Source organism: Neofelis nebulosa, chromosome 1 (genome assembly GCF_028018385.1).
Source record: "Neofelis nebulosa isolate mNeoNeb1 chromosome 1, mNeoNeb1.pri, whole genome shotgun sequence".
NCBI classification, from domain to species: domain Eukaryota; kingdom Metazoa; phylum Chordata; class Mammalia; order Carnivora; family Felidae; genus Neofelis; species Neofelis nebulosa.
The window spans coordinates 13,232,356-13,253,102 of record NC_080782.1 but is presented as its reverse complement, the minus strand read 5'-3'; the positions used below and the strand labels follow the sequence as shown (position 1 = coordinate 13,253,102).

At 44.8% G+C, this 20,747-nt stretch overlaps 2 protein-coding genes across 2 annotated transcripts in view; one reads left to right on the top strand and one right to left on the bottom strand.

The window, feature by feature from the left end:
- Positions 1-2,968: 2,968 nt before the first annotated feature.
- On the bottom strand, positions 2,969-17,417 carry LOC131513891 (uncharacterized). The gene is made up of 4 exons (XM_058733251.1): positions 17,373-17,417; positions 16,408-16,914; positions 8,809-8,922; positions 2,969-3,095 (listed from the first exon to the last, which is right to left on the bottom strand). The coding sequence occupies exons 1-4, from the start codon at positions 17,415-17,417 to the stop codon at positions 3,072-3,074; spliced, it is 690 nt and encodes a 229-aa protein (XP_058589234.1). The 3' UTR covers positions 2,969-3,071.
- MARCHF11 (membrane associated ring-CH-type finger 11) overlaps positions 17,280-20,747 on the top strand; it is a 103,232-nt gene continuing 99,764 nt past the window's right edge. Inside the window, 3 exon segments of the mRNA XM_058716019.1 lie at positions 17,280-17,455; positions 17,458-17,960; positions 19,194-19,349. Of these exon segments, the coding sequence (XP_058572002.1) occupies positions 17,416-17,455; positions 17,458-17,960; positions 19,194-19,349 (699 nt within the window). The 5' untranslated portion in view covers positions 17,280-17,415.

Genomic DNA, 20,747 nt, shown 5'->3' with positions numbered 1-20,747 from the left:
AACGTTCAAATGATGGCTCATATCCTGTTCTTTTGGACGTGAAGGGAAACATATGGGTGGAAGATAAATTGATAAACCAGTTTGCAATGTATGTGGGCAGCATCTATCAAAATTCAAACTCCGCCATCTATCTTTTATTGTAGATTTCGACTTCTAGAGACTTCCTGTTTGGAAATATTCAAACAAAATGTATTAGTAGAAACATCCTATAAGAAACAATGGACAACTTACGTTGTTACACAGAGTAAAGCACATTCAAAAATATGAACAGCCCTACAGCTTTAAAAAGAATGATATCCAAAGTATTATGGAAAGAGACATTTAACGTCATTCTATTTATTTATTTATTTATTTATTTATTTATTTATTTATTGTTTTATGAAAAAAAACATTTAATGCAATTTTAAATCTCTTTTTAAAGCTCCATTTGGCAATGGTATCAAAAGTCTCTAAAACTTTCATCTTCTTCCTGCTGTCATCTTGGATCTCCCAACGTGCCCTGTTAAGCCACAGACACCGTTCCTGCCACGCAGCCGCAGTTGCACGGTCCTAGGCTGGGACAGGGTCGGAACAGAACCTGATAGTTGTGAATCCATTTAGGAGCTGCAGGAACAGGATTCCACACAGGCAAGCCCCACTGGCAACAACGCCTGAAATAGATGGTCCAGTCAGTAAAAGCAAAGCAAAGGAAGTCTTGGGAGGCCATGTCCACACCAAGTCCTCAACAGGCTACAGAAGTTACTGGAGTAGCCTCCCAAATTCTTAGAATTCTTAGAATGTGCCCTTTGTCGGGGCGCCTGGGTGGCGCAGTCGGTTAAGCGTCCGACTTCAGCCAGGTCACGATCTCGCGGTCCATGAGTTCGAGCCCCGCGTCTGGCTCTGGGCTGATGGCTCGGAGCCTGGAGCCTGTTTCCGATTCTGTGTCTCCCTCTCTCTCTGCCCCTCCCCCGTTCATGCTCTGTCTCTCTCTGTCCCAAAAATAAATAAAAAACGTTGAAAAAAAAAATTAAAAAAAAAAAAAAAAAAAGAATGTGCCCTTTGTCATCACAAGGCCACATGTCTATAAGAGCCCAGCCTCAGATACCTACATAATTTTAGGGGAAGAAGCCAAGGTCAAGGGTCTGTCTCAGCAAGCTTAGCTAGCAGCTGCTGAGAAATTCAAAATTCAAGTGAGGCTGTTTAGAACCTTCCAGAAAAAGAGAGACTCCAAGTGCCTAAGAGGAGAGTGAATGGAAGGAAGTTAATGAAACAGATGTGAACATTCAGGCCCTGGAACTGATCATGTCATAAGCAAATGTGTCGAGCACAAAGGCAGTTGGCGCCCTGCAGAACAGCAGTAATGACACTGTGAGTGTTATTATGGAATTAACAATAAGGCCATCCAAATAGAAGGGCTCTTCCTTCTTTCGGTGTTTCAAAAGAGTGACTTAGCTTGGTTTTACATCTGTGCCGTTTCCACCATTGATACAAGTGTGGTTTCTGTTCCAAACTGTTTGGCCTATTCCTTCTAATGCTGTGATTCTTCTTTAGGAAACGATCACAAAACACAAAGAAAAAAAATTCTATACTTATGCGTATACACATATTATTAAAATATAAACAAACCAAAACAAACAACCAAGCAAAAACAAACAGTGACAAACACAGAAGAAAAGAAAAGCGAGCAATACTCTAACTGTCCCAGGAGAAAATAAACAGGATCTCCATAGAATGCGGTGTGACCTCGATGTGAGGTCTTCGAGTGCAATGGTCAAGAAAGAATTCTTCAGACGGTTGACAGTGCAAAAAAGTGCTTTTGTTATAGTGTGGGGACAGGACCCCTGGGCAGAAATGGCTGCAATGAGGTTGTGGGGAGTGACTGCTCATATAGGGTTTTTTATCCTGTGGAGGAGAAAGTGATGTTAGGGCTCCAGGACATTGACTGTACAGGTTCCTGGAGGTCTGTTACTCAGATTGTGCTTTTCTTGTAAAGCGTTAAGACCATGACAAACTCTGATCGAGTTTCTGTCCTGCATGACCGCAAATCTTTATCAGTTGACCATTTGTTGCTCCCCTGCCTTTGTTCTTGGGCAGACCTGAGGGACGTCACAGGTAGCCCACCTTTGGTGTGTGTGGGGGGGTGGTATGTGGGTGTCAGTTTGCCTTTTGCCCTTTCTTCAATCTCACCATTAAAAAGTCTATTTTAGGAGCGCCTGGGTGGCTCAGTCGGTTGAGCATTCGACTTTGGCTCAGGTCATGATCTCACGGTTTGTGAGTTTGAGCCCCGCGTCGGGCTCTGTGCTGTCAGCTCGGAGGCTGGAGCCTGCTTCAGATTCTGTGTCTCCTTCTGTCTCTACCCCTCGCCTGCTTGTGCTCTGTCTCTCTCTGTCTCTCAAAAATAAAATGTCAAAAAAAAATTTTTTTAAGTCTATTTTAGAAGGATATGAGAAAATGATCAAAATATACTGTCTGTAGAGTAGACTTCCATTAGCTGAGCCATATCTTTGGGAGGACTACAGGGCTTAGTTAATTCACTAAATTAGGAAAACTTTCTGATAATTCTGCATTCCTAAAGACTAGCCTGTGGAGATTTCTTATTACATTAAGGGTGTTCTTATTATGATAAAGGTGTTCTTAGTCCTTGTGTCCCCTCCTCTAGGCTTCAGTTAATCTCTGGCTCACTCCCCAACTCTGTACTCTCACCTAAACCCCTCTTCTTTGTCTTTCTGAAGAGGATTGGGGGAAGGGCTCAGATGCTTCTGGCCCTTCAGGGAGAAGCATTTATGACAGAAAGAGAAAGCATTTATTTGTCTACCCTAACTTCTGGCTCAGTAGCAGAGACACCCCTTTGACTCCTTGTCTGTCACATTGTTATTCCAATGGAGACTGTGGCTCTTTTCCTGCTCTTTCCAAAGATCCCTCCTAGGAAGGCATTTCTGGAGTGGAGAGAAAAGCTCCTATCCTACGTACTTATGTTTGGGTAATAGAATCGGTAGTCACTGTTTTATTTTTTTCATTTGTTTTCTGTATTTTTCAACATTTCAACAGATAACATATGTAGGGAAGGAAAGGTAATTTTTTCCTCTACTCTTCTAGGTTCTTGGTGGAGAAGGCCCCTGGATAGAAGATTAACAAGAGAAAAACAAACAGAAGTTTATTCTGGTATACATGGAGGGACCCAGGAAAACATCATCTTAAGGCTTAAGACAGAAGGATGCTGGGGGGAGGTGACCAGGAAAAGCTCAGGAAACAAGGTGAGGCTTGTTACATAGATCTAAACTGAAGCCTTCCCCATTGCCAAGATTCTCAGGCCACAACACTGTGGCCCTGTGTTACCAGAGGGAAACATCCTTACACATGCAGATTTCCCTTGTAAATGTAAATGCCCCTTAAGAAAGGGTAGCCTCTTGGTTTTCAGGGCTTTTGCTGTGGCTGCAGTTTCTTCAAAAATAAAAGTTAAGGGGCACCTGGGTGAGCAGGTGGCTCACCCGTGACCACCCATGGCTCAGGTCATGATCTCATGGCTCCTGAGTTCGAGCCCTGTGTGGGGCTCTGTGCTGACAGCTCAGAGCCTGGAGCCTGCTTCGGATTCTGTGTCTCCCTCTCTCTCTGCCCCTAACCCACTCGCATTCTGTCTCTGTCTCTCTCAAAAATAAATAAACAAAAAAAAATTTTTTTTTGAATAAGAAAAGTTAAAAAATCAGTCCCAGATCATCTTTATGCCAAAGAGGCATATTTTGGGGTGGAATGTTTGGCTCCCCTTCTTATAAAAAAATCTGCAAAAAAAATCAGTCATTACAATTTTTTCTTTTTGTCTTAAGAGTTACTAACATGATATTGGATGATGAAGGATTTCTTCTGAGTGTTTTGTATTTATGTATTTATGTATTTATTTATTTATGTACTTATTTATTTTTGAGACACCCCGACATATCTTTGTGATATCTCTCCTGATAGGATGAGGGCCCCCAAACGTGGGGTGACCCAACTGGGTGGAAGCTGGTGGGATGGGAGGTGAAAGGATTCACCCAGGGCAGAACAAAGGAAAGAGAAGTTTATTGAATGCACCACCACGGAGCTGCAGGGGAGACAGCAAAGCAGAGACTATCTGCCTCAAGGCAGTGAGTGAGGGTTGTGTTTAAAGGGAGAAGGTGAGGCTGTATGGGGACTTATGGGATCCTCCTTTTTTGGGCCTGTGCCTGGTTGTAAGTAGCCCATTGGTTAATTAGGGCCTGTGGATATTTTGGGTGGGTCACCTGATGGGCCTGTCTGTATTCAGCTGGAGAGGGGCTGGTTACTGTGGGCCCTTTTGCCTTGATCGGGTTTCCATTGCTCAAGCCTCTTGCCGAAAAGTGGCTTCTACCATGTCCAGACATGGACAAGTAATCCTAGGGTTGGAAGATACAAGTGGGCAAAGTCGCTCCCTATTGAGAACCGCAGGGTTAGGGCCAATTTTAGGTGTGTGTTGCCATTTTTCCATTATGATTTATAAAGGGATTACTCTCTGAAATATGAAAGTGAATACGCCTTTTACACCTGGATTTTTTTTTTTAATTTTTTTTAACGTTTATTGATTTTTGAGACAGAGAGAGACAGAGCATGAACGGGGGAGGGTCAGAGAGAGGGGGAGACACAGAATCGGAAACAGGCTCCAGGCTCGGAGCCGTCAGCCCGGAGCCCGACGCGGGGCTCGAACTCACGGACCACGAGATCGTGACCTGGCTGAAGTCGGACGCTTAACCGACTGAGCCACCCAGGCGCCCCTGGATTTTTTTTTTTTTTAAGACTACACAGATAAGAGCATAGGAAGTACCATACTCACTGGACTCGATGACCCTTCATTTCTGTTATTTTCTTTCCGCTAGTGGCATCCAAACACGATTTTGAAAGAGTGTGGCCGTAATCCTTGAAGCTATCAATCTCAAAGGGTCAGGCACGTCTCAGCCCCACCTCCCCAGTGCCCCATCCTACCACTCCCTGCTACTCAGGAGCAGAAGTGAAAATGCAGATGAAAGTCACGTTTATCTCTATTGAAAACAAGACATCAGGCCCCAAGTGGAGTCTCTTATGCTAAACCTCACATTGCCAATCCAAAACTTAATTATGGTTCCCGTTTTCCCAGAAATGGAATCTTAAGCCTGTCAGTCAGGAATCTCCTGGTCAGCACCAGATGGCTCACCTGCCTGATGGACCCCTGCTAGCCCCTAACAGAAAGTGACTTTGCAATAACCAGCCCACTTTTTGTTGCCCTGTATAACTTTCTTGCTCCTTCTACCCCTTCTGCCTTTCATTTTGCATAGCTTCTCAGAGCTCCTTTCTATCTGCTGGATTGGATACTACCAGATTGATTTTTGCTCACACTTAATATTTTTTACACGCCTCTGTTTATCTCCCATGCTCACTGCATCATTATTAACAATAGCCAAGACATATAAATGGATGCAGAAAGTGTATTCTATATATGCAACAGAATATCATTTGGCCTTAAAAAAGAAAGAAATTCTACCATTTGTAACAACATGGATAGACCTTGAGGATATTATGCTAAGTGAAATAAGTTAGGGAAAGACAAACCCTGTATGATCTCACTTGTATATGGAATCCAAAAATGTCCAGCTCACTTGTATATGGAATCCAAAAACGTCCACTCGGGGCGCCTGGGTGGCGCAGTCGGTTAAGCGTCCGACTTCAGCCAGGTCACGATCTCGCGGTCCGTGAGTTCGAGCCCCGCGTCAGGCTCTGGGCTGATGGCTCGGAGCCTGGAGCCTGTTTCCGATTCTGTGTCTCCCTCTCTCTCTGCCCCTCCCCCGTTCATGCTCTGTCTCTCTCTGTCCCAAAAATAAATTTAAAAATGTTGAAAAAAAATTAATAAACAAAAACGTCCACTCATAGAAGAGTGGTTACAAACTGAAGACTTTTGTTTTTTAAGTGGTGAAGCTACACTGATGATCTTAGCTGTGTCAAGCCACACATGTTTCTTTTTGGTCTGCTATGAGTTAGATGACACGGGAGGCGTGTAGCAGAGTGGGTAAGGGGATGGGCTTGGGCATCACATTTCCCGGGGTGAAGAAGGCAGCCTCTGCTGCTTACCAGCTGCCCGGATGGGCACAACTCCTTTTCTCCGGGCCTACTTTCCCATCAGTAGAATGAGCATAATTGCACCTGCTTCATGGCACTGTGGCAAAGATTAAATAAATTAACGCATGTTCAGCGCTTGGAATGGTGCCTGACCCAGGAAATGGTCAATCCATTTCAGGTATCATTGGTTAAGTGCAAGAGAATTGTTCATGTAGTTAAAGGTTCATTCATTTTTAACATAAATCTTCTTCCAAAGTGTTACAATCACGTCATTTCTCTGGTTCATGGGCAAAAACATTTTTGGCTCCCCATTACATACCAATGCATTTGTACTTAGCACTGGGAGCAAACCATAAATTTCGTATGTATATAAATGATCTGGCTTCAACCCCTTGTGATCTGCTGGCGGAGAAACAAGCAGCGAGAGTAAGAGGAGGGAGCTTGTGTGATCCCCGCCCCACTTGGAGTTGGGGGAGGGGGAACTAAGGGGGCCTCCATGCCCAGCCCGGAGCCTGATACAAGTCTCCATCCTAGGACCCTGGGATCATGAGCTGAGCGGAAATCAAGAGTCTGTGCTCTCAACCAACTGAGCCACCCAGGCACTCCTCTGAGAAAAATTTTTTAATCTGGTTACATTAAGTGGTAAAAAGTTGTAATTTACCATATTGGAAGGGAATCTTCTGAACATGTGCCTCATCAGTCTTTACAGGTTGCCCAGGCCGTTAACTTTTCTCGGGGACTCAAGCCCTTCATGGTGAATAGCAGTGATTGTGCAAGACTACAAGACAAACACCACCCCCCCCCCCCCCGCCGTGGCTTCATAAACTGTGTGCAGAGCTGTTTGCTCTTAAATGAACCCTTCCTGCTAAGATTTTTATTTTTATTTATTATTTTTTATAATACTCTATTTTTTTAAGTCATTTATTTATTATTTTTAGTAATCTTTATATGCAACCTGGGGCTGGAACTCATGGCTCTGAAATTAAGCGTAGCATGCTCTTTCGAATGAGCCAGCCAGGCGCCCTACCGCCAAGGTTTTTCAATTATTGTGTTATATTCCTAGATTGGTTATTTGTAATTTGCTGTAGATAGGGAGATCAAGCATAGTAATTAGGATTATATTTAAAATCAAATACAACATCTAGCGGCTTCACTTGATAATGTGATTCTGTGGGGCGGGCTGTGGTGCTTTTCTGGAGGCTGATTTATTTCCTGGTTCTCAGGTGGTTCCAGGTCACGTTTGATGCAAGAGTGACTTCTTAGGAATTACATGGTCCAAACCCTTCTACAGTGATGTTTTTTCCAACAGAAGGAGTGCTCCTCTTCTAGCATTTCAGGAGCTAATAAGTTATCCTGCTTATCACTGTCTTCATTTTTTATGAACTTGAATCATTTCCTCAATCACCCTCCCTCGTCTCTCTGGTCTTTGTGCTTGAGTCTGATGCCAACAGCAGGTTCTGTGTCCTCTTGATTTTGTTAGTTGCTGAGATGGGCGTGTACCTGGCACACTCCTACCTAGCCTTCAAAGCCCAGTCCAAATGACCCACCCTGAGAAATTTTTCTCAGGATAACCATCTTTCTCCCGAAGAACTGTTGCTATCTGTACTTCCTGCATGCTTTTAATCTCCCTGCTATAACTCTTAATCTGTGTAACATGTTTATGTCTATGTGCCTATCTTTTTAGTTGGACTATGGCTGTTTTGTGGTTAGGTCCATCCATCTCTCAAAGTCCCTCACCCAAAAAGTTGTCCCTTGGCAATTGCTGATTTTAAAAAAAGATGGCATTTTATGGTCTGTCCTCAATCCCTTTTTGACAATGCCTATGATTGTGGGAATCTCCCACCCACCCATCCACTTATCCCCCCTGTCCCGCCCCGCCCCGCCCAGTATATTGAGCTCATGCTTGTAGCATCAAATATTGTTATTTATTTTTTTAATGTTTATTTTTCAGAGAGAGTGTAAGCTGGAGGAGGGGGAGAGGGGGATGGGGATCTGCGCCGATAACAGGAGACTGACATGGGGCTCAACCTCACCAACTTTGAGATCATGACCTGTGCTGAAGTTGAAGTCTGATGTATAACCGACTGAGCCACCCAGGTGCCCCAAAATAACACTTTTTAACTGTATTAACTTATGCCCCATTATTCAAATTTTCCTGCATTTAAGAAGCCTTGTGTGTAGCTGCAGTTTATAACTCTTGGTTTTGCATTTCAGTATCTTTCAGAGTACAATTTCATATTGTTGGCCTAGCTGGGAAGGGCTACGTTTGGGAGTTCCAATGGACAGGAGGAAGGGGCTGACAAGTACTGCAAATCTAATGGGCTAAAAGTCAAACTCTAAGATGCAGGGAGGGTTGTATCTGTTCATGTCTGTCAGTCATGTTCAGTCATTTCCCTGGAAACAACATTTCTCTTCCTTTGAGGAGTTGCTGTTTGACCGTAACAACCGCGTCGTTGCGTTGAAGGTTAACTTCAGTGGTTGATCAGCAGCTCCTGATGCAGACTGCGTCTATCATGGTCATTTCATGAAATTGTTAAAGTCTGGAGAAGGGGTGGGTTGGGGTAGAATTGGAAGTGGGATGTGGAATTTGTGATCTGGTGTAAACATGGAACTGTCTCCACCTCTTGTCTGAACAGGGACCCTCTAAAGGGAATGGGAGCAGACTAGTACTCCTCATGGAGGTGGGGGCCCTGGAGAAGAAAGAGGGAGCCTAGGATTTTATGGGAAAGCAACCAGGGTTCAGGTCAGTACCTGGTTGAAGCCAAGCTCCAGCAGGACATCGTTGTAGGTTTCTGGCTTCATAGCTCCACTTTGTTCAAAACGGTGGGGCAACTGCCCAGCTGCCCAGGTGGTAAGAGAAATATCCTGGGGGGGGGGGGTGGGCAGGGATAGGGAGAAGAAAAAAGAAACGTGGGTGTTTCACTGTACTTTACTTTAATTTTTAAGAAGATTTTATTTGTAAGTAATCTCTACACCCAGTGTGGGGCTTGAATGTACAACTTCGAGATAAAGAGTTGTATGCTCTACAGACAGAGCCAGCCAGCTGTCCTTCACTGTACTTATTAATCCTGGATTGTTCCTTAGGGACTCTAATAAAGGGACGTGTGAAGAGTTTGTCTGTCTAGCAAACTAATTTTCTGCTCTCCATCCAAACATCATGGAAGCATGGCTATCTTTAAGTCATTTATGGAACTCTATCAAAAACTTTAAAAGTGTAAATAATAGTTCTTTTGAAATAAGATTTCAGTTAATATTTACTTATTTAATCTACATTTATTGAGTTCCATTAATATCAGCCATCATAGTTCATGCTTCAGAAAAAAGGTCCATTTAAACAGATCCACTTGAATTCCAAGTAGCTTACAATGTAGAACAAGGGGCGGGGGGTGGGGGGGACACCCAGATAAATGCATACCTAACCACAATGCAAGACATAATGTGATAAAGGTCCTAAGAAAACCATCTAATTTAATGTGTGAGGTTATTATAAAAATAAATGATTTTCAGCTGAGGGAAATCAGTGCTGACTTTCTTCCAGGTCCTTCTAAAGCCTGGAGTCTCTATCAGGTCATGCTGATGTGATTGCATTCCAGATCTCAGTCAGGTTTAGGATATACAGTGTACACAATAAATCAACATATTTTTAAAATGTTTATTTATTTATTTTGAGAGAATGAGAGCACGAGTAGAGGAGGGGCAGAGAGAGAGAGAGAGGGAGAGAGAGAATCCCAAGCAGGCTCTGTGCTGTCAACACAGAGCCCAGCATGGGGCTCAGTCCCATCAATTGTGAGATTATGACCTGAGCCAAGATCAAGTCGGTGCTCAACTGACTGAGCCACCCAGGAGCCTCTAATTCAACATATTTCTATATCTTCAGCTTGTCTGCTAAAATACCTTCTGCATTTCCAAGTTTCAAGGAAGTGAGACCAAGAGAGAAAATAATGTGTTGCTGTTTTTTGTGTTTGTAATTTTTAAATTGAATATGATGTTTTACAATCAAACATGCCCTTAATATATTATTTTATTGTTTTGAAGGTCTCAGAGTATTGGTGGGGGCGGGGGGAGATATAGGAAGTGTTTTTGGTAGAAATTTGGAAGCTCATTATCTCACACTTTGATGATTTTGCATGCAAAGTTTAGATATCCCTGAGTGTTCAGAGAAGAGAGCGGGTTCTGGGAGAGATCAAAGGAGCTTAGTGAGGATCAAGGCACCTAGGAAGGGTAGAGGGAGGACTGGCTGGTTGGCTTCGATTTAGAAGCCTTTAGGAGTGGACATCCAGCAGGAACAGAGAACAATGGAAAGATGGAAGAGGCAAAGATAGACTTGAAGGAGAGTATGGTGCCAAACTTATGGATAAGACTGATAAAGGCTAGAATGCAGTGTTGTGCAAAATCATACGGGGTGCACCATGAGTGATCAATCTGATTGGTCAGATACGGAGACCATCCATCCATATTCCTTCACTTTCCTTTAAAACCAAGGGCATGCATTTTCAAATTTCTGACATCTTCATTGAATGTGAAATCAAGGTATAGGGGAGACAGTATTTCGCCTTCCTCCCTTCTAGGTTCTTTTGGCTGCTCTACTAATTAAAGTAACACGAGACAGATGAATAGGAGAAAAACAAATCATGGAGGTATGAGACCCAAAGGCAAGTGAGGCGGTTGTGGCTTACATGCCACCCTGAGCTTCGGGACGGGATAGAGACCTGGGGCTTGAAGAAGGGAAGAGGGCGATTCACAGGATAAGGTGAAGAGCAGATTTCTGGAATTAGATGTTTGCTTTGCCATCTAACTTTTAGATAAAAGTTATCTCTGGTGATAGTTCTCTTTCTGGGCAATGCCCCCTATCTAATTCTTGTAGTTACAGGAGAGGTCAAAGTTTTTCTTGAATCTGCTGGGTCTTGAAAGCCTTCAATCTGAAATAAGGTACCTGCCAAAATGATATATTTTGGGGTCGTGTATTCTGCTGCTCGTCAAAGGTCAATCAAGACTTTGATATTACTTCTCCATGGTAGCAAATGACTAGGCAGCAACTACAAATTGGTAAGAGAATAATTTTAGTTAATTTGGTTAAGCAATGGAAAAAAAACAACGTATTCGCATGACATGGAGTGTGCCAAAATGCTGTAACTACATCCTTCATTGTCCTACAGATTGCGGTCTCACTTGGGAAGTATGGTTTAACCAAATGTACAATGCTTTACAGACAGAGACTGATTGGTTATTACCTGCTTGACTGGACGGAGTTATTCATATACAGTAAAACCTTGGATTGCGAGTAACTTGTTCTGGGAGTGTTTTGCAAGACAAGCAAACATTTCTTCTTTTTTCTTAATGTTTATTTATTTTTGACAGGGAGAGAGAGAGAGACAGATCCTGAGCGGGAAGGGGCAGAGAGAGGTGTAGACACAGAATCTGAAGCAGGCTCCAGGCTCTGAGCTGTCAGCACAGAGTCCCATGCAGGGCTCAAACTCCCAAGCTGTGAGATCATGAATTGAGCCCAAGTCCAACACTTAACCAAATGAGCCAATAGTTCTTGAAATTCACTTTGATATATGAGTGCTTTGGAATGAACTTTGCTCGCAAACCAAGGTTTTACAGTATTTGTTCAATAAGTATTGGCTGAACACTACTCTGACCAGGCACAGCGGACAGAAGTCTCCAATGGAGCAAATGCTTCAATAGAAGATGTTAGATAAGAAGCAAACAGGGGTGCCTGGCTGGCTCGGCTGGCAGAGTGTGCGACTCTTGATCTTGGGGTTGTGTGTTTGAGCCCCACGTTGGGTACAGAGATTACTTAAAAATAAGATCTTAAAAAAAAGAGCCAACAGAATACACACAATATGTAAATGCAGGCATACCTCATAGATATGTGGCTTTGCTTCCAGATCACCATAATAAAGCAAATATCACAATACAGTGAGCCTACTGTGTTTTTGGTTTCCCAGTGCATATAATAGCTATGTCCACACTACACTGTGGTCTATTAAGCATACAATAGCATGATGTCTAAACAAAAAGTACATACCTTAATTAAAAAATTCTTTGCTGCTCAAAAATGGTAACCATCCTCCGAGCTTTCAGTGAATTGCAATCCCTGATCACCATAACAAATATGATTTAAAAAAATTCAAGGGGCGCCTGGGTGGCTCAGCCAGTTGAGTGTCCAACTTCAGCTCAGCTCACAATCTTGCGGTCTGTGAGTGTGATCGCCGCATCGGGCTCTGTGCTGATGGCTCAGAGCCTGGAGCCTGCTTCGGATTCTGTGTGTGTGTGTGTGTGTGTGTGTGTGTGTGTGTGTCTCTCTGCCCCTCTTCCACTCACACTCTCTCTCTCTCTCCTTCAAAAATAAACACTAAATTTTTTTTTTTAATTCAAAATATTGTGAGGATTACCAAAACGTGACACAGAAATGCTAGTGCTGTTGGGCAAATGGGGCTGACGGACCTGCTCGAAGCAGAGCTACCGCAACCCTTCTATTGGTAAAAAACACAGTATCTGTGAAGCACAATGATGGGCAATGAAACGGTGTGCCTGCATGTAATACTGAGTAGTGACATGAGTAAGAATAAAACCGGGATAGGGTCAGAGTTAAAATAGGGCTGGAGGATTCTATTTCTGATAAGAAGGTTAAGGAAGGTCTTTTGGGTGAGGTGCCTCAGAGCAGAGATCTGAGTGAAGTGAGGGAAAGAGTCATAAGGAGCCCAAAGAAGGTTGAAGAGGGAGTGTACTTGGCAAGGTCAATGTGGTAGGAGCGAACAACAGGGAAGAGGAATGGGGGCGGGGAGGACAGCTATGGTCATGTCTTCAGAGAGGTAGCCAGAAGTTAGAAGGAAGACTTGAAGGGCATGCCCACATTTTTGATAGTGCACAACGTATGACGGGAAGCCATTGGTGGGTACTGAGCAGGAGCACGCGTGATTAGACTCACATTTGAATTGGATCGTCCTGGCCGCTACTGCGGATGGATTCAAGAGTAAGAAGCAGGATGACAAGAGGCTATTTTTTTAAAATAACATTTATTTATTTTTGAGAGAGAGAGAGAGAGAGTGCAGTGGGGTAGGAACAGAGAGAGGGAGGGGGAGAGAGAGAGAGAGAAAGAGACAGAGACAGAGATCCCAAGCAGGCTCCACGCTGTCAGTGCAGAGCCAGATGTGGGACTCAAACTCACCGACTGCAAGACCGTGACCTGAGCCAAAGTCAGATGCTTAACCAACTGAGCTGCTCAGGGGCCCCAACAAGAGGCTATATGATAGTCCTGGAGCACCGTGATGGTAGTTTGAATTGGGATGTCGGGGTGGTGAAAAGTAGTAGTAAATTTGGAGTATATTTTGAAAGTACACCTGAAAGAACTTTCCGATACACTGAATGTATGATGTGAAAACTCAGTCAAGGATGCCTCCAAGGATTTTGGCTTCAGTAACTGGATGAATGAACAACTAGCTTACTGGCATAACAAAGGTTGGGAAGCGAGCAGGTTTGGGATGTTGTTTGCTTTTGGACTAGGTTGGTTTGAAATGGCCCTTCAGCATCTAAGTAGGGCAGTCAAGGAGACACGGTGACACGTGAGACTGAAGTTCAGTGGGCAGGTGAGAGTAGGAGATATAAATCGTGGACGGGGCTGCACATAGCACTGTTCTATGATGCTGACACCGTTTTAGTTCTGACGTACAACAAAGCTATGCTCTGCATTGAATATTTACAATACGCAGATTGCACTTCACTCTCCTCTCTAAACACTCACACCCCCACCCATACAACATAACCTAATTGCTCTATAGCACAGAGTTCTTTTCTCTTAGATATTTGAAGGCAACTGAGGATTCTGTGTATTGTCCTTAGCGACCACAGAGACAAATGAGTGCACCCCAGCCAAGTAAATGCTCTCCAAAACACTTTGCAAAAAGATGTAACCATTACCATGCATCCCTGCTGGTTTATCCATCTTTTAATCACTAAATTATTCAATATGTATAATGAATATTTGCTATGAATTCATATTTACAAATATGGTATAGGATATAGCTTAAAGAACATTTTTCATCGGTTTGGGAAAGAGAAAAAGGTCTCATTAAATAGTTTTGTGAAAATACAAGACTACCTTAAAAGTAAATGTCTGGATTTGTGGTGTAAATAAGAAATACAGAAGGAATTTGAAGGAAAGAGAAGCTAAAACAGAAACAAAACAAATTAGTGCACTCCAAAGGTGCCAACTATACAATTTTGGAACATCTCTAAGAGTTTAACTCGAAAGAATCACAAAGCAATTCTGAAGAGCTCTCCAGGCTAATTTTCCTGTTGTTAACCCTCCTATTGAAGGGCATATCAAGGTCATCACACATAATCTAGCTTCAAGATCGTTTTGAAACCATTCTGACCTAGTGTAGCCTGGATTGTTTTCTATTTAAAATCCCTAATGTGACTCCAGAGGATGGATTCAGGACAGGGCAACATGAGAAATTCAAGGAGGATTCCTAGAGATATCCATGAATATCACCAAGTAACTTTTTGGGACATACTTGCTTGGGCCCCTCCTAGCTCTCCTTCATTCTTGGATTCAGCTCAAGAAACTTCTGGTATCTGAAGGGCTTACAACTTCATAGTGAAAGGACTGTTTTGGTGAAGGGTACATTTCACTCAGCCTGTGCATGAAGGGAGGTGGGTGGGTGGGGGTTAAGATATGACAAGGGAGACTTTTCTGGCATTTGTTATATTATTTGTCTCTTTCTTCTCCTTTACATAGGTTGAAGCAGATTGGATGTGCCTTTCAGCATTTTGGTAGATGCATGTTGGCTATTGGATGCCTGTCAGTGGCCTGCTGGTGCCCTGATATTCTTTATCAGATGTCTGTGTCTTAAATGAAGATCAGGAACACATGTCCCTTTTTCAGGGAAGGGTCAGCTTTGGAGGTCAGAGAAGCTGGGAAATAATGTTTTTATGTGGTTACTCACCGTATCGATGAAAGTTAATTTTCTCTTCCTAGCATCGTTTTTCAGAAACAATCAACTAAGAGGACACATCCAGCACTGTGGCTCTTTCCTCTTTTATCCATGATACTCTGCTGTCTGAATCATTCCGCATCTTTTATACAGAAACCACGGCTTGTATGCTGTCCTTCAAATATTAATGTACTTTGTCTTGCCTGGTAGAAATTTACTAGTTGTTAATTGAATTATTTAGGGGATTTTTAAGGACAATTTAGACAGCTTTTAACTCAATAACTGAGGATTCAAGATTTATGACTATCTTAAGCCTGTGGCGGTATACAAACGGTGTGCAATGTCATTTTGACAGGTGCAAACATATGAAAACAGATCTACAACCACATTTCTTCAGTGTGGTAAGTTCCAAGGGCATTCAGGGATTATTATTTTAAAAATATGCTTGCTGCCTGCCACTCTGCTACCAAAAATAAGCAAGTCTGAGGGGCGCTAAGTGTTAGAGGACATTCCCGGGAACTATTTCATTCAGGACCACGTGTGACAAAGCATTTCTGAACTTTTTTGTTCACCACCTTCTTTCCCCGCTTTGCAATCAAACCAATTTATGTCTAAAGACCTGGGACTTTTTTTTTTTTTTTTAACCACGTATACTTTTTACTTCCAAAACTTATAAGAGAAAAAATAATCTCAGCTGTTAGTTTATCTCAGTCCTTTCAGAGCATCTATTAGTAGGACGCGGTGCCACCAGACACACCATTTTAGGAGGCTTTATAAAGGTTTGGGGGAAAAAAATCATTGGGTATTTGAGCTGGAAGATCTGGAGTCAGGGAACTCAAAAGTTTTGTCAGTAGTCCTATGACCTTGAAGAAGTTACTTAGCCTATCTCATCCTGGGTCTTCGGCTATGAAATGCAGCCCAAAATGACTGCCCAGAGAGAGTCGACTGCGCCAAAGACGTTAAACTGTTAGAAGAGTGAACATCACCATTGACTCGGATAGGCACATTGCACTACGTAAATGCAATGCTTTATGAGTTTACACCGAACGGATTTGGAAACGACTGCATGTGCGGGCTTTTCCGTCCCGTTCCCTGCAGGTATGGTAGTTTATTTCCAGAAAAGAACTGAGGAGAAAGTTGCCCTGCCTATAGAAAAGTCCCAGAAAGGTTTCCCAGAGTGCAAGTGCAGAGAACTGGCCTTGGGCTGCTGGAAACCAAGACCCGAGGACACAGCCACTTCTCAGGGAGGAGAGGTATCATTTGAGTCCTTTATAAAAGGGCGAGGATGAAAGTGACCACCCGCCACACAACGTGGCACCGGAGTTCAGCTGGGAGGAGCCGGTCCAGGAAATGACCCAAGATAGTTACAATGTCACCAAGATATTTACAAATAAACCAGGATACTCACTGCAGGAGGGAGGGGGCGAGGAGGACGCAGGGAAGATTCTGGGGCGAGACGGACAGAGGGAGGATATAGGTTCCAGAGGCTTCGGTTTTTAGGGCTCTGGTGGATCCCTGAGAGTGCCCTTGAGGGAGAAGGCTCTGAGAGGGCCCGGAGCAATCCCCGTGCAGCAGCGGTTACCGTCCCCCGGGCTCGCGCGCCCCTTCCCGGGCCCCTGCTCCGCCGGCTTCCGCGAGCCAGGACACCAGCCTCGCGCACCTCAACTCCCACGCGGGTCTCGGGTTCGACCACCCCGGCCCCACCCAGCCCAGGGCTGCCGCAGCCCACTTGCCTTCCCAGTAACGGTTTCTGGACCCGTGGCCTCCGACCCCTCCCCCTCTCCCGGCTCCCGGAGCCGCAGTGCCGCGCCGTTAGGAGAGGGGTAATCCGCCCCGGAACCGACGTGAGCGGCCCCGGGGCGGGGTCGGTGGAGGCGGCTCGGGGATCTCCCCTCCCTGAATTCCAGCCCGAGGTCTCCGCACCCCACACGGGGCTCGCACCCGCCTCCTCAGGCCCCCCTCCTCCGGAGCGCCCCCTCCGCTCCTCCACGTCGGCCCCGCGCCGGCTCCCTCCACCTCCTTCCCCCGCCCCCCTCCACCCCCCCCCCCCGCGGGGCGGCTCCGATACCCCTCCCCCTCCCCGCCCCCCCCCCCTCCCCGCCCCCCCCCCCTCCCCGCCCCCCCCCCCCCTCCCGGCGCGGCTCTCACGCGCAGCCGAATTCGGCGCCGCCTCCACCAGAGCCGAGCCGGCGGCTCCGCGGAGCAGCAGCCTGTGCCGCCGCCGCCGGGCCCTCCGCGTCCCCTCCCCGTCCCGCCCCTAGCCCCTGGCGCCCGTGTCCCCCTCCCCACCCTCTCCCCTCCCTCCCTCCCTCCACTCCTCTCTCTCTCCTCCCACCCCCTCCGTTTTCCCCTCGGCTGCAGCCCGAGCCCGGCCCGCCAGCTGGGCTGGCAGGAGGGCGGCGGCGGCGGCACCACCATGAGCTTTGAGGGTGGCCACAGCGGCAGTCGGCGCCGCGGGCGGAAAGCGGGGACACCGAGCCGCCCCCGTCGCCTCCCCCGCCGCCGCCGCAGCCGCCGGGAGAGCCGGCCTCGGTCCCCGCGCCCCCACGCTACCTGCCACCTCCGCCCGCGCCGCCCGCATCCCCCGAGCGCGCCGCGGGACCAGACGAGCCGCCGACGGAGGTGGTCCCGCGGCGCCGGGGCGCGGACGAGCTGCCGCCGCCTCCCGCGCCCCTGCCGCCCGCCGGCCAGGAGGTGTCGGCGGCTGGCGACTCCGGGGAAGGTCCGAGGCTCCTTCCCGAGGCGGCGGTCCCCGAGGCGGCGGCGGGGAAGGGCGTCCCCGGGGAGCCTGAGGCCGGCGCGGGCGGGGAGGGCGAGCGGCGGGGCGCCAGCGACCAGCCCGAGACGCGCTCGGTGTGTAGCAGCCGCAGCAGCAGCAGCGGCGGTGGCGACCAGCGCGCCGGGCACCAGCACCAGCACCACCAGCCCATCTGCAAGATCTGCTTCCAGGGCGCCGAGCAGGTAAGGAAGGCCCTGCGGGACCCCGGAGGTGCCGGCGGTGGGCTCCGGTCCGAGCTGGACCGGCGCCTGCCCAGGACGGTCGACCTTTCAGCACCATGGACAGCGCTCGCCTCCCGGCTCTTCTCCAGCCCGGCTGGTCCAGTCCAGCCAACTCAGCGGCAGCTACCTGGGTTCCCTTTTCCCTTTCTGTCAAGGCAAATGAGAATGTCCCGGTGGCGAATGCAGGGTTTAATTGGGTCTGCACTTAATTTTTCTTACCTGGTTTTACAGTTACACATTCCTCAGGTGCTTTAATGATAAAGTCATAAGTATCTCCTTTGTGAATTGCTACATGGATTTTGGTTTATAGATAGAAACAAATCCTTTTTCCACAAATGCCTACGGAGGCAGAGAGTCTTAGAATACAAACTGGGGGTGAGTCACGTCAAAACCAAAAAGGGCAGGGGCTTTACATATTGCAAATTATGTTGACTCACTGATGTGAAAAGCATGTCACAGTGTTTACAAGAGAAATAGGAATGTACTTTGACCTTGCGAAAGAAAGAGTATTTAGCTAATAACTTATTTTTTATTTTGTTAGAAACATAATTCTAACATTATAAACTCTGTAGAGGTACATGCAAACTTCTGTGAGAGTGATCATGGAGGCAGCAGGATAATATACCTCTTACAAAGTGTGTGGTCTGAGAAAACATTAGGTTTAGTATTTTTAAAAGTAAGGAAATTGCATAAGAATATGCAGGCTTTCAGGAATATAGTGCCCTAAGTCAATATTTATGATGCTACATTTAGAAAAAATAAAAGCATAACCCTACTGCAAGCTACTTTCAGGGATGCCATGCATTTCTTCTTTAGCAATGATTAAGAATAACTGCAGAGGAAATGCATCTGACCATCCACTTAAAAGTTATTAAAGAGGTTTAATAGTACAGCTTTCCCCCAAGGGTATTGGGAGCTATATCTTGCAGACATTTTGTGTGTTGGTAGAACATTTATGTCATAACATCAAGCAATATCTTTGAAATAGTTTTAAGATTGTAGTTTCATTCCCATCAGAAGTATAAAAATTTAATTTAATTTTCTCATGTAGATTGATGCTTGTATCCATCTGGGTAAATGGCTTTGAAAGAAAAGAAAGCAAGTGTTAGGTTTTTTTTTGTTTGTTTGTTTGTTTTGTTTTGTTTTTTTAAGTAGAGGCACAAGTACAGATATTCACCTGTGTTATCTTTACAGGGGGAGTTGTTAAATCCCTGCCGATGTGACGGATCCGTTCGGTACACACATCAGCTGTGCCTGCTGAAATGGATCAGTGAGAGGGGTTCCTGGACCTGTGAGCTCTGCTGTTACAGATACCATGTCATAGCCATTAAAATGAAACAGCCTTGCCAGGTAAACATCGGTGACATTTCTTTTTCCTGAAATGATCTTGCTAAACATGTGTGCACTTGAGTTTAGTTATTATGAAGGATGCCGACATAATGCTACCCAAAAACATTTTATGCAAATCAAAATAAAACCAAGATGAAGAATTTGTTGAGTTGTGCTTTGAAAAATCTGTGACACTTTTTAATCTGAGGAACTCAAGAGACATTTTATTCAAATGGTTTCCATTATTAATTTGTTGCTCTTCGATAAAATGATACCCATCTTTGCTTCTAAAAGGACAGGTTGGTAACCTGTGAAATACTTCAGTTAAATCGATTTTATTAATTGGACATGTTACACTATTTTTATAATATTTTGTTAATTGAAGCTTTGAAGCCATGAATGGGCTGCATTGATGGAAAACACATGCATGTAAAGTAAAACTTTACTAGTCTGGAAACTTTAGTTGAGTCTTTTAGTTTTAATCTGAAAACTAGGCTCTTCACTTAACTAGGCTCTTTTTCGTATGATGTTACATTTAGAAGCTTTGGCTACTTTGATTATTTGTTGTGTTCAAGTACATAGTGGATTCAGAGGTATTCCCAACTGTTACTCTCAATACCACTGAAATTGTGTATATTCTTAAACTTTTTGTGTATAATCACATAAAACACAATTGCCATAACCCTACAAATGCCCTTGGAAAAATAGGCTTTCATTTTTTTATGGTGGGGCTGATTCAGGTTCTTTGAATCGATCGGTGGGATGTAAAATTGAAAATATTAAAAATGATTTATTAAATTAATGCAGAATAGTGTGTGACTGATGAGATCTGGTAGTAACCTGGAGCTGAAGTTAGGCAAACATAAAAGTGGAGATTCAAAACAGGGACAAAGGAAGACAAATGGAAGGAAGAGGAAAAAGGAAAAGTTAGGAGGGGAAGAAAGTCATAAAATCTCTCTATTTCTGCTTACATCAACAAATGCAGCTTGCATTGAATAATATACAATAAGTGAGACTGTTAGTGATCGCAGGGGGACCTGGAAGCTGATACACTACTGCTTTCATAATTTAAATTTCATAGATTTTAATTTGTGCATCCTTCATATGGTTTGCAATTAATTTGCATCTCTGATAGTCACCATTTGAAGCATGATTAGCAGGCATGAAATGAAATATGAATTTTTTCAAGTTGACCTAAGGCTTATAAATAATTTGGAAAGAAGAATAACTAATGTGGAGGAGTGATGTTATCGTGCTGAAGATAGGCACAAAGCTAACACATTTTCCCAGGCCCTCTAATTGATTGAACTACTTGGGTATCAATTTATGGATATATCGTAGCTGTCTTGAAAAACACATGGAACCGTGTCCAGATACAAGGATAAGAGTCGTATAATTGGATCTACAATAATTCTATGA

Coding starts and splice junctions, on each gene's coding strand:
- LOC131513891 (XM_058733251.1), bottom strand. CDS start 17,417: ATGGTGGTGCCGCCGCCGCCGCCCTCCTGCCAGCCCAGCTGGCGG. Junction 16,915..17,372: donor CCTGCCAGCCCAGCTGGCGG/GCCGGGCTCGGG, acceptor TGGGGTGCGGAG/ACCTCGGGCTGGAATTCAGG. Junction 8,923..16,407: donor CTCGCCCCCTCCCTCCTGCA/GTGAGTATCCTG, acceptor CCCCCCCCCCAG/GATATTTCTCTTACCACCTG.